This window comes from Amphiprion ocellaris, chromosome 15 (assembly GCF_022539595.1).
Source record: "Amphiprion ocellaris isolate individual 3 ecotype Okinawa chromosome 15, ASM2253959v1, whole genome shotgun sequence".
Lineage (NCBI taxonomy): Eukaryota > Metazoa > Chordata > Actinopteri > Pomacentridae > Amphiprion > Amphiprion ocellaris.
The window spans coordinates 10,428,729-10,445,997 of NC_072780.1; the positions used below are offsets into that span (position 1 = coordinate 10,428,729).

General features: G+C 39.3%; 2 protein-coding genes across 7 annotated transcripts in view; one reads left to right on the plus strand and one right to left on the minus strand.

Annotated features, from left to right (window-relative positions):
- pex1 (peroxisomal biogenesis factor 1) overlaps positions 1 to 17,269 on the plus strand; it is a 174,569-nt gene that overhangs the window by 83,718 nt on the left and 73,582 nt on the right. The gene's annotated exons all lie outside the window — the stretch shown is intronic.
- elmo1 (engulfment and cell motility 1 (ced-12 homolog, C. elegans)) overlaps positions 1 to 17,269 on the minus strand; it is a 114,114-nt gene that overhangs the window by 46,080 nt on the left and 50,765 nt on the right. For 3 of the 6 annotated variants that reach the window (XM_055018062.1, XM_055018064.1, XM_055018063.1), the window contains exons 7-16: positions 16,933 to 16,968; positions 15,166 to 15,265; positions 13,362 to 13,513; positions 13,118 to 13,196; positions 11,951 to 11,992; positions 11,567 to 11,617; positions 11,089 to 11,211; positions 9,950 to 10,078; positions 6,058 to 6,162; positions 3,924 to 4,032 (exon numbers count right to left, since the gene is read on the minus strand). In XM_055018062.1, coding sequence (XP_054874037.1) covers positions 3,924 to 4,032; positions 6,058 to 6,162; positions 9,950 to 10,078; positions 11,089 to 11,211; positions 11,567 to 11,617; positions 11,951 to 11,992; positions 13,118 to 13,196; positions 13,362 to 13,513; positions 15,166 to 15,265; positions 16,933 to 16,968 — 926 coding nt within the window. The remainder of the gene's footprint in view (positions 1 to 3,923; positions 4,033 to 6,057; positions 6,163 to 9,949; positions 10,079 to 11,088; positions 11,212 to 11,566; positions 11,618 to 11,950; positions 11,993 to 13,117; positions 13,197 to 13,361; positions 13,514 to 15,165; positions 15,266 to 16,932; positions 16,969 to 17,269) is intronic. The other 3 variants (XM_055018065.1, XM_055018066.1, XM_055018067.1) reach the window with 3 other exon arrangements.

A 17,269-nucleotide genomic window follows, 5' to 3' on the forward strand; every position in this document is an offset into this window, starting at 1 on the left:
TATGTTTGGATGCCAACAGTTGTTTGGTCTTACTTGTAGAGCTCATACTGAATGTCTTTAGTTTAGCAGGTCTTTGGTGAAAAATCTAAGTATTCTGCAAATGTATATTTTCATGATGGTGCTACCCAGGGGAGTATAATTTTAGCACTTTGAGATTTTGCCTAAATGAAAATGCAATACAAACAAAATGTATTATTATTATTATTATTATTATTGTACTGGTGTTGATGATAACCATGTTGTTTAAAAGCACATTATTTCAAAGCTGCTGAAGGACATCCAATAAGAACTCCATGCTCCATGACTCTTCAAAGATATTGAATATTAATATCATGTTAAAAAATATACATATGACAACAGTTTAGCACCGGGAACCATCTGGTTGACACTCCAACAATAGGAACAACAGACTCTCTTCACTTCCCTACACTCATATTTTGAGTGTAATTCACTTACAATGAACAAAATTAAAGATGATTTTGGTTGATTTATTTATAGTTTCTATAGATATTACAATATCTTATGAATATATTATAGATATTGGTAAGTTTCTACAGATATTGCAGTACAACATATTACATACATGTACATATACACACACACATATAACTTCACACATATATACACATACATATATATGTGTGTATATATATATATATATATAGATAGATAGATAGATAGATAGATAGATAGATAGATAGATAGATAGATAGATAGATAGATAGATAGATAGATAGATAGATAGATAGATATATATATATATATATATATATATATAGACTCAAGCCCCTTGTGACCCTAACGAGGGTTAAGCAATGTATAGATAATGGATGGATGGAATATATAGCTGTAATTTCCTATATATATTGTACTGGAACATATTACATATATTTATGATTTTCAGCAGATGTTTGATATCTTATAGGTATGTCATAGATATAGGTAATTTTCTACAAATATTGTATACGATACAGATATATTACAGATATTTGTAATGTCTGTAGATATCGCGATAATACTATTAATTTATTTGGTGACAATAAATGCATACTGAAACACTGATATCGTAGCTGCTCCGGTGCTACATGAAAAGTTATGAGAATAACATTTTTTTTCCTATTAAGGAGGGCATGCCAGTCACTAAATTTAATGGCCAGACAGTCAGTAAATCTTTGGGGAACTCTGACCATCTGTATAATATATTATTACAACACAAACACAAAGATGTTCAGATCAACCTGTTGGTGGCACTAAAGTGAGAAAAAAAAACTCTGAAGATTACAAGAGTCAATAGGATTCATCCTCTGGGGATCATTAAACAGGTTCCATGCTTTCTTCCATCCCAAAAACCATTCAGTCAATAGTGAAAAATGCTGCTGTGTAAAGATCAGCAAATGGAGAAACTGTCTGAAAATGTGGAAAAAAATTGCACCCTTCAGAAAAGTGTCCTTGTTAAATTTCCAGTTTTTTGTGAAATAATGCACCATAGTTTCAAATATTACTATGAGTTAAATACCACACGATCAAAGCTGCTAAAAATGTTACAGAGAAACAGGCACAACCTTCAACAGCCTCATTAGTGTCAAGCATTTCTTTGTTTCTGCACTGAAAGGTCAATCGAACGATGACGGTGCGGAGATACGACTCATTCCTCTCTCATCTTACCTCTGACTAACATTCACACATACATACATTCATACATACACACACACACATATATATATATATACATACCAGGCGTTTCTCCCTCAGCACCTGTGTGGTCTATGTTACATTCATCTTACTCATGCATTCATTAGTGTGTGCTAATATGAGCATGGCCAACGGGGTGTGTATGAAAATGTAGTGCAGCTCATGACTACTCCGGGCCACGGTGGCTTCCTCCCATAAGGATAAGATGCAGGCGATGCTTGAAGAGTCTGTGCAAATATTTACTGTGACACAGACGGATGGGGAGATTAAGATTTAGGACGCAATAAATATAAATACATCAAAAAGCTGTCTTTTCTCTCCTGTCCCCTGTGATTGCCTACAAATAATTTGTTTTATCTTATTCCCTTTACATACGACCACACATGACCTACTTGTGTATATGGGAACCCTGTCATGTTTAAACCAGGTGCCGTTATTAAAGCAGCAGAGCGTCGTATCTCAAACAGGTCGTTCTGTGCAGGTTATCGTTTCACCTTCCCTATTTTACAAATACACAAACACTACTATAGCGCGTCATTAATATTAATGGTAGGTTCAGGCTTCTATGCTAACAGCCTCAGTAAAGAGGACATTATAAAGCCACTGGCAGTAGAAAGGCTCAGAACTAGGAGTCAAGGTCGCTGCTATAATTCAGCTGCGGCATCCAGTCCCACAGGGAAATTATAGTGTCATAACATAACAGTATCCACAGCTTAATAGAAATAAAAAAATACCGGATCCAATCGAGGATCATAATATGTCGGGGCCAGAATTTGCAGGTCTGGGTTGCATATTCTGTTCATATATTTTCAGCAAGTTTTGTGAAATTGTGCACTTCTTCCCGGTGTATTTATTTGAATAAGTAATTCTCCCTAAGACAAAAAGTTTTACTCATAATGATGGCCTGGCGCCGTTCCCGGGGATTTAACTCGTATTGCATAAGCCTTCAACTGCAAGCTCAGAAAAGCCTTAGAGATAAAGATGTTTCCCTATTTAGGGACAAGTTTGGTCGCTTAATCTGCATTTCGATATAAATGAGGTCAAAACGAAATTTCGAAGAGAGACTAAAAGGAAGCAATTTCAGTCTGATAAGAGAGAGGGTCACTGGGGCGTGTGCAGTGAAGCACATTTGGATAAAAACTAATGAGACACACTGAGTAAAAATAAAGCCAGAGACCAGAGGATCACAGCCACAAGCTGATGCGCTAATAAATGCACAGAACCGGGATGAAAGAACCACTGAAAGGAAAGAGAAGGTTCACTATGTGTCTTCATGTCTCACCTGTACTCAAACCCTCCACTCTCTCACCCCGTCTCTCCTGGTCAGGTCATGTCTGTCAGATTTTCAGTGTGATGAAATACTGCATCTATTAGCTTAAAATGAAATATCTAAATCCTTTCTGTGTGCTCAGAGTTTCATGAGACAGACAGGTCGACACATTTTGCATTAGAGCCGAGTCTGGCACAGATAAGAGCATTTTTAAAAGAGGAAAGGGAAATTACAATATGCTTGGAATTCCATTTCTTAAAGTATTTCTACTTTTTCTTATCTTTAACTGAAACCTAGCCTGGCACTTTTATCAGTCATGCTAGAGACAGAGGAGAGAATTTGAATGAACTGCTGTCTTTCAAAAAGAAATAGAAGTGGGCACTATTCTTTCATGAAACAAAGTTTAAGGATTTTCCTGTTAATTTTTTTTCTCAGACAAGAATCAAAAAAGCCTGCAATGCAGCCAAGTCTAAAATCCTTTGGAAAAAAAAAAGAACATGAGCAGAAGAAAAGGGCACATCAGTTTAAAATGCCTTCTCCCCCTACAGGGAGCAGCAGGGGTCAGTCTGGAACGGAACTGAGACCAACTCGCCCATTTAAACAAGTAAAGACAAATGAAAAGGGCACATCAATTTGAAGTGGACGTAGGCACAGCATCTCCTTCTCTGCACTGTGTGCCTCCCAGATGCAGTATATTAGGCTGAAAGGGGCCCAGCGGGGACGAGGTGCATCGCTAAATAATAAACTCCCGGCAGCACAATTACTGAGCATAATAACTGCTTTCATCTTAACAAGGAGGGATTGTGGGTATGTCCGCCTGGATGTTTGTATTTTTGCACACACCTGATCCGTATCTGTCTATATACTCGTGCGAGCAAAAGACACGAAGTCGGATTAATGATGAGAATGTACAGCATAGCGTGTCAGGTGTGTGTGTGTCTGTTTGTTGCTGTAGACTTACGAAGCTCGCCCACTTTCAGGATCTCGCAGAGCATCTTGGTCAGCTCGATGCTGCTGCGGCCAAACGGACACTCGTGTTTGTCTTCTCGACTGCTGTTCTCCAGGACAATCTGGGAACACAGGTGAGGAAATAAGCCAGACAAAAAATCCGAATCCTATTTTCTTGGGCTTAGAAACTACATATACAAAGATAAAAACATATATTAATCATAGTCACATATCTACAGACAGGCATTTTGGAGAATTTACTCTCTAAATACAACAACAGATGTGCCCATAAAAGATGAAGAGGCTCCTGTTGCCTAAAAGCTGATATCAATCCTTAAAATGTAGGTCAACTGTAACATCATAGGACTAAATTTCTCAGTGGTTACCAGTGTGAGATTTGGGTCAGCTTACAAAGTAATTTGAGAAATTTTGATATCAAAAATAATATGTAGATCTGGATCGAGTTGCATTAAAGCTTCCATGTGAGGAATCTTTGTGATACACTGTAGCACTGTTGCCCTTTCATCACATTCATTCTTGGTCTCAGCAGGCAGTAGAGGCATTAATGTCTGTTATAGAACCATTGTTGGCATAATAGCTAAGAGTTTTAAAAGAGGAAATTTTCTCTCTGAACCAAAAACAAAACAAAAAAACAAACAAACAAGAAAACAGTCGTTGGTTAAAAACATACTATTTTATGTTTTTAAAAACATGCAAAGTTACCAAAATTTTCCTTTTTAATAGAGATGGAAGCTGATGAAACTCATTGGTTTTTCAACTGTCTTTTGAACTACTCTGTGTTACTCGTTAACTTAACCAAATCTAAGTCTAAAATCATGATATCTGATCAAAATCAGTTTATTTAAAATGCTTTGAAACTAAAATTTGCACAAAAAAACATTTGCTTTGATCAGATCCTTTAAAAAAAACTAAAGATTCATTGATTTTTCAGCTGAACTGGGCTGAACTGCAGGCTGTGTTTACACCGAGCAATTAGGAGACAAGTATGAAAACAAGTTAAAAATGTAAGTAGTAAAACATCTACAGTGTGTAGAGCCACTGTTTTTGTACCAACACCTGTGGGCACAAAAATGCTGCACATGTTGATTCCAGAATTTTCTATTTTTTTCAAATAAATAATCAAACAAATTCAACTTTCATTTTTGTCATTCATTTCATAAAGGATCTTTTGGTATTATAGCTTTCTGATGCTATTCTCTCTACTTCTAGTCATGGTTGTGCTGTTTCCATAGAGGTGCAGGACTTTATATTGTAGTAAAGAATAAAGTAGTAAGTAAAAATGTGACAGGGCAAAAAAAATGCCCAGAAACTGCTCGGAGTTGGAGGGTTAAAGAACTCAATTATTCTAATACAGTAAAAGCAAGGCTTTGCACTTTCAGAGTAGTTTATTTTTCAGTAGAAATATATTTTCATTAATTTACAGTGTCACACCATTTGTCACACTATGGGCCATTTTTCCTTTAACACTTCATTATGGTCGAAACAATTAGTCATTATCTGACCTTATCTGAACCCTTAAAAACTACCTGCTTGAAAGCCAGAAAACATAAAAGAAATTCAACAGCAAAAAATTCACTCTGATTATGTGGATGGTGGCTGCATGCCATAAATGAGGCCATCAAGAGCCCAATCACTTTAGCTGGTGACAGTTTGATTTAGGAAATTGAAGGCTGCATTTTCTCCCTCTGGTGGACTGAAAATGGCTGAGTTGGAAAGACATCCCTTTTCTCACTTTCAAGTCAAGGGACAGAGTCACACACCGACATAATGACGCAACACAAAGACGCACACAAAGAGTTGCAGGTGTGGTGAGTGAAATGCTGCACGTGTATACCATTCTACTACAGTTACACAATTAGTCTACTGAAACTGGTGAAGCAAAAAATGACAGAAACATTTAAAGTCACGACACAACTGCCCACAGTATCAGCTTTATGGAATACAAGTTCAGCCGAGAAGAAAAAAAGCGTCAGAAACCACAAATGAGCGTCTGAGCTTGAGGGAAGGTTTGGAAGGAAGCGGAGGTGATGAGGAAAAATACAGCCTCGCAGAATGGCTGCTTAGTTTGTGTGCGTGTTAGTGTGTCAGTGTGGCATCACTGCATCTGAATGTGTATCTGTTCTTACCCTGATGTAGGCGTCCTGGTGGTGCTTGGCAAAGTACAGCATGTTATCCAGAGCCAGCATGCCTGGAGGAATCTGCGTGAAATCCACAGCTGGATTCACATGGTTCTGAGAGAAACAGAGGAATGCACTTTAAAAACATATCGCCGCATCTTTTTTTCTAAGCTTTATTCCTTCACATATAATCCACTGGGCATGCTGTTTTTGTCCTGCACACTGCAACAATCGGAGCATTAAGGTGGAAAGTGGAAATCAGCCCTATAATTGAGTTTTAATGTAGAGCCAGTGGGTCTATGTTGAACACATTTTGTCGCTCGCTAAATAAAAAGGCATTTTCACTGGAGAGATATTGGAACTGTAAATCAACCCTGAATAAGTCCTGTCTTTATTAGCCCATCTTGTGGCACACACACAGTGTTTACGTACGCCTGAGGAACTAAATGGAACAATTACAAACAGAAGGATAAGAGAGATAAAAGTGCATTTAAAAATAACTAAACTGGCACGGCACTTAACACAAATACATATACGCTAATGATTTTGGGATGATTTAAACTGGTTCAAGCTGAGAAAAGCACAGGTGGGTAGTAGTCCATAAACAGCCGTTTTCCAAGCAATGATTTTAGTGCTTCGACTGACCTTTCAGTTCACTAGAACAACAACAGCTTGCAGAGGCTTTAGATATTCTTGGAATAGTCAATCCATCCTGAGCTTTGTTGATGATATACGGCATTGCTGTGTAGCCTTCATAAATTCCATAAAAACTTGGTTTTAATTGTAACAAATTGTAATAAAACACTAACAACCAACGCCCACTAAGTAAAGCACTGATGTCGGTCTAGAAGTGGTTTGATCAGATTTCTTAGACAGTGAGCTGGCAGTATTAAACCCACTGAATATCATCAGATTTAGGTTCAAATAATGCTAAATTTGATTAGTGCAGATTATTTCAAACAGATCTTTGCCCATTTGAAACCAATGAGGCGAAAACAGAAACCCACAAATCTCTTTGATTATTTCGTGTTTCTGTCACTCGGAGCAAAAAGCTCCATCTATTTCACAATAGCCATGATTACTCCTCTGGGCTCAGTTTTCAGTTCTTTTCAAAAGCTCTGGATGTCAAAATGACCTGGAAGGCAACAGTTTCTGCTCAAAACGTGACTTTTCTTTAAAAAAAAAAAAAAAAAACAACAACCCCTTATTCATTGCAAGGAAGCATATATCATTTCAGGCAGTTCAAAACAATGCAATAAACTATTTGGTGATTTTAATGTCCACTGAAAAATCAAATGGCCTTTTATGGGTTGAGACAATCTTCCTGTATCTCTAAAATTCATAGAATTATCTAAAAAAATGCACTGATGTTTAAAACAAGGCTGTTTTTCATACTTTAGTTGAGAAGCTAAGACTTTGGAGATGCATACTGTACTTTTTATTGGTCAGTGATACCAACTTTAAGCAAGTTTATGCAAACTGATATTCAGAATTTTGTGACATTAATATATACTGGCTGGAATACAGGATTCGTACCACAATATGAAATCAAACAAAAAATTACACTATGCTTTTATGTGGAGGCTAAACACACCAAACCCCCCAAATTTCAAGAACAAATTCCAAAACTTTTGAATAACAAACCATCTTCTCTAGTCTTTGCACAGTCTCCTCCTGAAGCATTTAAATATTGCATAAGATATGCAGAAAGATGCTTGCTTGTGCTGTCACAGCATGCCGTACTTAATTCCTCCCAGAGCCTGCAGAGAATTCAGTTGACTGACTAATTAAAACCACAGATACACATGTAAACACATCAGTCTGACGCTCATAGTGAGTTTAAAAGGTGACACAGGATGTCGAGGAGGGAAGCGACAGGAAGGGGAGCGGAGGAAGCGGTGGAGACTGAGATCTGGCTCATCAGTTTTGTAATTCTGCCTGACAGGAAGCAGACTTACGGGCTTAAAAAAGAAAGACACTCAGGCACACGCACATTTTAAAAATTACCCTCCCTCACATATGGACTAATGGAAAATATTCCCAACTTAAAAGAACCTGCAGCCATTAAAAAGCAAACAAATTATCTCAGCAGTGATAGGGTCTAGCTAGAGAATTGTGATTGTGTATGTGTGGGTGTGCAGGAAGTCTGCATGTCTGTGTGTGTCTGCCTGCAAGCTGTCGAGCATGGAAAGCAGACTAAGGATTGTAGGGTGGGTTTTCTCCATGCAGTGGAGACAAGGCAGTCCAGTTGGGCTTATCTTTACTGAGCACACTGCTGTGGGAATGTGGATGGGAAGAGCCCCGAAACAGCTCTGGGCTTACACCAAGTCACAGCGGGTTTAGTTCAAGTTCTTATGCTATAGTTAGACCCACTGCATACAACACAAACACGCAAGCACGCACACACAGCGCATTAAAACATGCATCCTTAAACAGAGGGAGATGGGAAAGTGAGAAAGAAAGTAGTAAACAAAACGCATTTTCTGTGGTAGAAGCAAAATGTATAACAGGATGAGAGAGAAAGCGCTACTCCTAGACAGAGAGTTGAAGTCTCCGTTTGATGCTGATGACCTGGTTCTTCTGTCCAGAAACAGCTGGACACGGTGGAGAAGCTGTGTCAGAACTGGACCCTGGCAGTCAACATGAAGAAGACCAATGCATGATGTGAACTAGGAATTTTTCAAAAACACCCCAGATGTCAGGTGAACAAATACCATTCCACAGTAAATAATCATATCTTTGAACGTAGTGTGAGTTATGCCTCTCCTTGTTTAACCAAAAGAGCAACAGGGAGTTTCAACATGGCTGTGAAAGCATTAAATAAAAAAGCTCAATGAGTGTAGGTACGTCTGTTGGGACTAGTCTGACTCACTGGATGTGGACTGTAGGTATAAACCTGCCTTTGGCTAAACATTTCACACAGCTTTTTCCTCCCCTTCCACTATCTACACTATGTGTTCCTGTTTTCAGACAACAACAAGAACCTCCAGGCTACCTCACTGAAAATTTAAAGTTTGTTTAAAGGTTTGGATCATGCTATTAGGCAGCCTTGCTAGTTTTTCTTTGGCGAATTAGACATTTTTATGACAGCACAACGCAAATGCATGTAGAACGGAGTCACGCAGATGACCCCTGATAGTTAGCTGTCAAATCTGAGCACTCATATATTTTAACCACTTTGAATATAGTGCCCTACGCAGCCTCTTTTCCAAAGTCCTCCAACTCTGAGAGCTGAGCCCAGAGGAGAGTTCTCTATGCCAGTTGATGGTTAGACTAGCTGTCCTCTCTCAGACACTCTAACAACAAACACCAGTCGACGTAAACTAAATTACAGCACAATGTAAAGATATCTGGAAAATTGGAATCAAGAAAAAGAGATTATAAATTAGCAAAGCATCACACTACTGTCAGACATAGAAAGTAGAGATTAGGTAAAGGCTTAGTGACCACAAACAGGCAGTTGAAAAAGACAAATAAAAGTCACTCCAACCAAAGGAAAACAGAACGCAGTCATACTGTTTGACAGGTGATGTTTAGATAGAGATACACCTCCTTCTACAATGTATAACATTCAGTGAGATAATGAACACCTCTGTCATTGCAGAGTCCTAGGAGCTACATGAGCTCTCAAAATTAAAATGCTCCCAGGAGAAGGGAGCAGTATTAATATACTACAACCTGAGGGACAGTGAATGACATTGACACACACAGAACCGACAAAAATCCACAAACACACACATGCATATGATAGTATGCATGTGTTCTATATTAATGTTAAGAATATTGCTATTGTATCCAGATTCTATTATGAAGCCCCTTTGAATCTGATTTAAATTGAATCGACAGCACTTCCATGCACTTGCTTACATAGATTCAAGAGGCCCTCTGGAACACAACTTACAATAAAGCCGAGCTTCTTGTAGTCGCGGGTGTACATGGACTTGCGCTTCTCAATGCTGCCACTGTTGTTGGGCTCACATTCCACATCGAAGGCAATTCTCCTCAGCTCAAAGATGATGTCCCTCTGAGCCTGCACATGCAGAGAAGAATATTAAAGTGCTGCTCATAAATCCATCTGTCTTTTCTTGCATTTACCATTTTATAATTTAGGACCGCTTCAGCCACATCTCCGCTGTCTGGGGTCTTGCACTGCCCAAGGAAATATGGCTCACAGCCAGTTCTCGCCACTGCTTTTATTACTTGGCCAAACCTACTATAGTAATAGTTTCTTTTTTTTTCTTCTGGAACAATCAGACCAAAAAGAAGCTCAATAAAAGATTAATGACTGTTTACTCCTCGTAGCTGCATCATGCTTAGCTTTCATGTAGAGGGATTTCTCTGCAGCATGTACCTCTTGCTTTTTCACCCCTGAAAACGTTTCTTGGGAATTCTTTTTGAATACACGCAATTTAGACTACGTAGGCATGTTCTGGCTGCTCATTATTCTCCCTGGCTAAGCTCTATTTCAAAAGATGCTTATTAATATCCTCTCTTTTTTCTTAATGTAAATCAATCGACATAAAAACCAAAAATAAATTGATCTGACAAACAAGGATTTGTTTGCAGTCTCAGATTATTTCCCTGTAAACCTCCATTGTTTTGCAGAAATCACTGAAAACATGGTTTGATATGACAATGTCCACAGGCACAGTGGTTTACTTTGAGTCAGTCCAACATACAGTACACTGTCCCACTGCCAGGAAAACATCAGCCCCCAACAAATGCACTATTTACCAGTGTCTGAGGAACGTTTGCTCAAAAAACACAGCGCAGTACAGTTGTTTTTGGGACATTTCTCAACATCAAAGTATACTTTTGTGATCCATTTTTAAAGATTAATGTCTTCAGCAAGAACAAAATGTTGGTTGTTGATGATGAAGCACTTCCACTTAAGAATTCAGTCGAGCAAATCTGTTTGTGTCGCCTCTTTTTATAATCCTGCTTTGAAAATGATGATTTCACCTTCTATGCCCATCCAACTGCTACCTATTTATCAAACCCTTCATTTGTCGTTTTTGGCTGCCCTGTCTCAGTCCACACCTGATCCTGAGGGTCCATCTTGGTCATCATGCGGTCTTCCAGCAGGTTGAAGGTAAGAACCTGCAGCACATATAGCTGATGCGCCATCTCATCGTTGATGGGTATCGGGCTCCGGATCACGTTCTGCACGCCGTAGAGAACAAATGGTGAAATTAAAGAATGGAGAGGGCAGGTTTTAGGGTTAAATTTTCAGAGGAAGATGGCGAGATATAGCAAAGAAGAATAGGAGGATTTGGGAGTGAATGATGAGGATTAGAAGGAAGAAGTCGGGTGAAGGAACAGAAGAGGCAGAAATGAGATTTCACACAAGGGAGAGATGGTTAAAAAAGAGAGAACAGGTGAAAGAAAGTAAGTACAGTAGATAATAGGAAAGGGAGGTGAGACAGAGGAAGATGTGGCAGGTGTCATTTTCCTTGTTAATATCGAACCTTAACACAGATAAGACGGATACAGTGGAGAAGGACTCGGCTGGACTTACACTGAGTATGATGGAGCGCAGCTGCTTCTGGGCAAGAATATGGGCCATCTCCTACAGAGGGAGCAAGAAAAGGAGAGAGTAATAGGGATAGAGAGAGAAAGACAGAATTTAGGAAAGTAGAGAGAGAGTGAGAAGGATAAAGATCAGAGTCAATAACATATCAAGACAAAACATGTCTTAGGATTCTCTACGCTAAAATGGGAAATTAAGGCGGGCAAAAGAAAGAAAAAAACAGCCATGGCACACTGCAAATGTATGCAGTGACAGGCTGTAAAAGAATAAGGAAGCCATCCGAAAGAGGAACTTAAAATGGGATACTAAATGCACTAACTGATGTCTTCTACAGTGCAAACTACAAAGTGTGCTAATCAAGGGTGCACTTACTGTCAGGGGACAATTTAGGATGTCCACAATGTGCTCATCAAACTACCATACCGTGTGCAGAGAGGAGACAAAGTCAGAGACAGAGAGACAGAGAGGGTGAGTGAGTGAATGTGGGGTGACGAGAAAAAGAGAAAGAGCCTAAGAGGAGGTTAAAAAAAAATCATTTTCTGTGAGTGGTACAGCTTGTGGACCAGGAGGATAGGAAGGGGGGGAGGTAACAGAGTCAGCAGAATGGTGAGGGGCTGGAGGATCATAATAATAGCTTTACTGATCGTCGAGTCCTTGCCACACACACACACACACACACACACACACACACACACCCAAAACATACACACTATCAGTCCCACACAGCAAGAATCGAGGACCAAAATAGTGTCACCGGCCCCTCACGTGCTCTAAAACGTGTCACAAGCGTTAAAAGCACCTTAGATGATGAACAGTTGTGGTCCCATAACGCTACGTTTTAAAATTGCCTCTCTGCAGAAATAAAATGGGTTGCTATAAATGTATATTACCGCACATATCTCCATCCGAGCTAAAGGAGACATTGTTCACTCATCACTTGAAACAACCCAGTAAAGTTGATTGAAAGCGCTGCTAAACCGAGCCCACACACCTAATCTAATCTCTAGCAAAATGGCACAAAAATGGCTAATTTAGCTCCATCGAAAGCAGCACTGCAACATTCACACACGCTTGAATCTGTATGCAGTAGCGCTGTGTGGCGTATTTCTGCCGAGCGCGTCTTCAACTTTGTGTGCCGCATAGGAGAGAAGCTGTGGGTTAGCATCATTCATTATTAATGTCAAAGCGCATCGCTGGACCCTATGGTGCTGATGCAAGGGATCATGTGAGTAGCTACGGGGCAATGCGTGACATAGGTGAGAGTTAGAGAGAGAAACAGGAGATGAGTGGGGAAATGGCAGCGTGGTTGAGCAATTACATCGTTTTGACAGAAAGGAATGGAAAAGAAAGATAAGTAGGGCACTTTTATCATTTCTGCACAACTAGATTCTACTGTTTCACCACACTGCAGCCGTGTTAAAGATTCTGATGCTTCTTAAAACACTGAAATACACACATATCAGATCCACTGTTACAAATGCTGATGACTGCAAGATGAAATGATGTACAATATATAGTGTGTGCATCCTGCAGCCTCACCTGTCTCTTCTCCTCAGGAGCTTTGAGGAACAGAGCATTGATGACAGCAATAGTGTAGGTCTGAATGTCTTGATCGGTCCTGTAACAATAACACACGGCCCAAACAAGAAAATTAAATATTGAAATGAGCAGTCTATTATCGCCCACCCATGAGGCCTGAAAGCAATTCATTACCATGATGCTTTCAAAAACAAGTCAGCATAATTAATGTTCACACATGCAGCCTACTGACTCATCCGCTTACCCCTGGAGATGGGGGATGAGCTGTCCAATGGTGATCTCTTGCGCCACCTTGTGGTACAGATCCTGACTGTTGAGCACCATGGACTCCAGGATGGCCAGGGAGCGCTGCAGCACTGCTGTGTCCATGGCCGACTTGTTCACGTAGCTGGCGATCTGCAGGGAGGACAAAGTAGAGGAGATCAACAAATCCACAGAGACGATTACATGTAATGCTCTAGTGACATAGACAAATTAAAATATAATGAGGTACAGCCCATTTTTAAAATAATACAATGCACTGGCACTTTCATGGAATAATACCACAATAAAATATTTTATATCAAAGAAAACTAATATTTCGCTAATTTGATTAAACCACTTTGACACCCGCAAATATACATTTAAGCTGAAACTCCCCAGTTGTGTTTGGATGTTTCGTTAGTCTATTTATTGTTTATGTTTTATTGTGTATTTTGTTTTTATTTCTATTATTTTTATCTTCTGATCATGTTTTTACTCTTCTGCACAGCACCTTGGTCGTTTTAATGTGCTTTGTGAATAAATTTGACATGACTTGACTTAAGACAGTTACTTGTTTTACAAAATACACATTTACATGTCTTAACTTACTGCAGGTCTGCTGCAGAAATTGATGTCACATTCATAATAAACATGAAAATCAGACAATGTAACTAACTACTTATGTTTTTAGTATGTCAACACTGACATCTGTTTGTGTTCTCTCCTGTCAAAGAAGTGAACTGTAAATTATTACTTCTTTTATTACACTAATATTATTGCTAAAGATTTTGTAAGGCATTAATCCTCTGAACTCCAGCGGTTTCTGGTTGTTTTAGCTGCTGACACATTTTTACTCACTGACAGTTCACTTTTCACTGCAATAAAAAGTAATGCACCTACATGGAAACAGCATAACCATGACTGGAAGTCTACAAGTAGAGACAACTCAGAAATGTCTTTTGTGCAGTATGACAAACTTAAAATACCAAAAACCATTGAAAAAACTCCCAAGTTGTTTTGATTATTTAGTTTACAAAAACTGAAAGAAACTGGAATCAACATTTAAAACATTTTTCCAAGTGCCAACATGTGTTACCAATGCTGGAAAAAAGAAAATGGATCTTCATCATATAGATACTTTAGAATTCTTTTTTCCTTCAAGGCTTTCCTCCAGTTGGCCATTTGAAAGCACAACCTGCATTTTGGCCAGTTCAGCCAAAAAACAAATCCCTGAATTTTTGTCACATGGCTGTTGGTCACATCTGAGTCACAAATATTGTTTTGGTTTTGCAATGAAGTGCAGAATTTTTTTGTTTTTTTACAGAATCTAGTTGGAGGAAATTACATATTTTTGGGTGAACTCTTAATTGAGACATGTAAAATAATGGGATTTTAATGGAATATAACAACTTTAAGCTTAGGGTCTCTTCAATTTTTGCGACAGAACAGGACATCATGAACAAGTTTAGAAACTATTGTCAGAGAGTTTCAAATTTGACAAATTTTCCTATTTTTACACTTTGTGGCTCTGATGAATGGTGTAATTTTTGCCATTTTTTAAAATGATTACATCTCCCTGGCGCATGTGGGGTTACTGAGGGTTAAAAAAATATCACAATTAGCTTCATGACTGTACCAGGAGAAAATTCTAAGCTTCAAACCTTATATTTATAACAAAGGCTGACAAGTCATTATGTCACTAAGTCGAAATCTGTTCCAGTCAATATACTGTAGGACAACAGCCACGTAAATGCAAGTTCTTCTTAAATCCTGGCCCTGTTTAATGAGACGTTTTCTTGGCTGACCTTCTTGATGAAGGCCACAGAGAAAGTGTCCCAGGAGACAATGCCGTGGTCCATCAGCTCCACAAAGGCCGTCAGAGTGAAGGACAGCAGGTCACCGAAACTACAGCACAACACACACACAGACACAGACACACACACACACACACACACACAGAAACCATAGGAAACTTCTCTCTAGCAGATGGTTTGGAGCAGTGTGTAGCTGCAAAGCCCAGATGGCTTGAAACATAACGAGGAATGAGCGGTCAGCAGAGACAGAGGTGGCAGAGAGGAGAGGAGAAGGGGGGGACAGATGAATCTAAGTTCAATGCTGCAACCAGGCTTGCTGCAGAAAGGCAGAAAAAAAAAGACAGAGTAGAAGAAATGGGAAAGAGGTCTGAGATGCAGAGCAGACAGACTGGCCCTCAAGAAACAGCAGGAGCCATCAGAAGGTCAGCGGGAGCCGGGCAGCACACGGCGGAGTTCAATCAGGACCAGAAAGCTACATTATAGAGTGAAGTCATGCAGTTACACAAATATCAGGAGGAAGAAATCACTCTGAGAGTCAGAGGAGGCCAAAGCAAAGAAACACATTAAACAGCTGCTATGTCATATTACTGCTGGAGCACCTTTAGTCAGAAATTCAAGAATAACAGTCAAACATGAAAGCTTTTACCTGCTTAGAACTCATAGCAAAAAAGGCATTTTAAGTTACTTCTTGTCTCGACAAAATTGCAAGAGTTAAGATGTTTTATGGTTTCTCTGATAGATTTTACAATACTGACCTCTACTGCTTATTATTGGCATTGCAGAAGTGTTGTGTAGAGGCATTGTGTGTTGCACCACATACGTCATATTAATTTATAGATAGTAACTTGTATCAATGTGACATGTAACTGTGCTACAGTCTAGTAAAATAAATAATTGGAGTACTAACATAGATGTTTATGAAGAAAGAAATGTGTCTGACGAATTTTAAAGTCTGTTTGCGGAGCTGAAAAGCACTGTTCACCTTTACATCCGCAAACTGAAACTGAAATGACTGAAATATTCCTACATAAGCAGTAGATCAACAGAGAGCATCATGGTAGATGATTAGTGTACAGTCACATGGACAATTAGTAATCCACAGCTGAAGAACGAAGAGGCTTTTGCAGATGGTACTGGGCATTAAAATGACTGTTAACTACAAAATTCTACATGATGATGATAGAATACTGAAATCAAAGCACCGAATATTTAAGGCAGGTAGAGGAGGGAAAACCGTGTTGATGTGCGGATGATGATAAAAGCTATCATCTAATAATGTTGAAGACAAAGTGCTGAAGTATATACAGTGTGTAACTGGTTGACATAGACAATCCCCTCACCCCTGAGCACCATTTGGTAAAGAACACCAAGATTTAATTTAGAATAGGCACTGACTTGCACTAGGAGGAACCATGTAGCTGTACTAATCCTTTAATTGCAAAAGCAGCAGTTCATTGGTTGCAATGAATTTCTCGCAGAATTATGTTTTTAGAAAGAAATCTTGGCTTTCTTTCACTCTGTGGTGAAGAATTAGGAAGTCGTTTCATTCTGTTGCCCAAAACCACATGCAAGAAATTAAAGTGCAACACTGATTTCAAAATGGAAGCCTGTGAATAGCCGTGTTATACACACATATATAATCTCCCATAAGGCACTGGGGCCAGAGTCTTTATCATGCAAACTCGGCCAGCGGGTTAGGAAGAGCACAGAGCCGATGACGTTACCCGGTCGGGGAGGGGGAAAGGGGAAGGGGCTTACCAGGGCTTCATAATCTTCTGTAGTTTCTGATAGCGCCTGCAAAGATTTGAGAAACTTTGGTGTCACAGGTGGGAAACACACAACAAAATCCTCTCAGTCTCAGCCAGCACAGAGCATCGGAATAACACAGTGTTTTAACTGTAAACCTGGAACACACCAGACTGGAGGGAGGCCCAGTCCTTTACATATTTTGCAAATTCAAACCCCGAAATAAAAGGAGCTTTCATACGCTGACTCACAAAAACCATCGTTTACCAGAAGGCCTACTGGAGACACTGAAAGCCTGCCAAAGCAGAAACAGCTGAAAAGGCAGTTTGCTGCAAACCTTATGCTCACA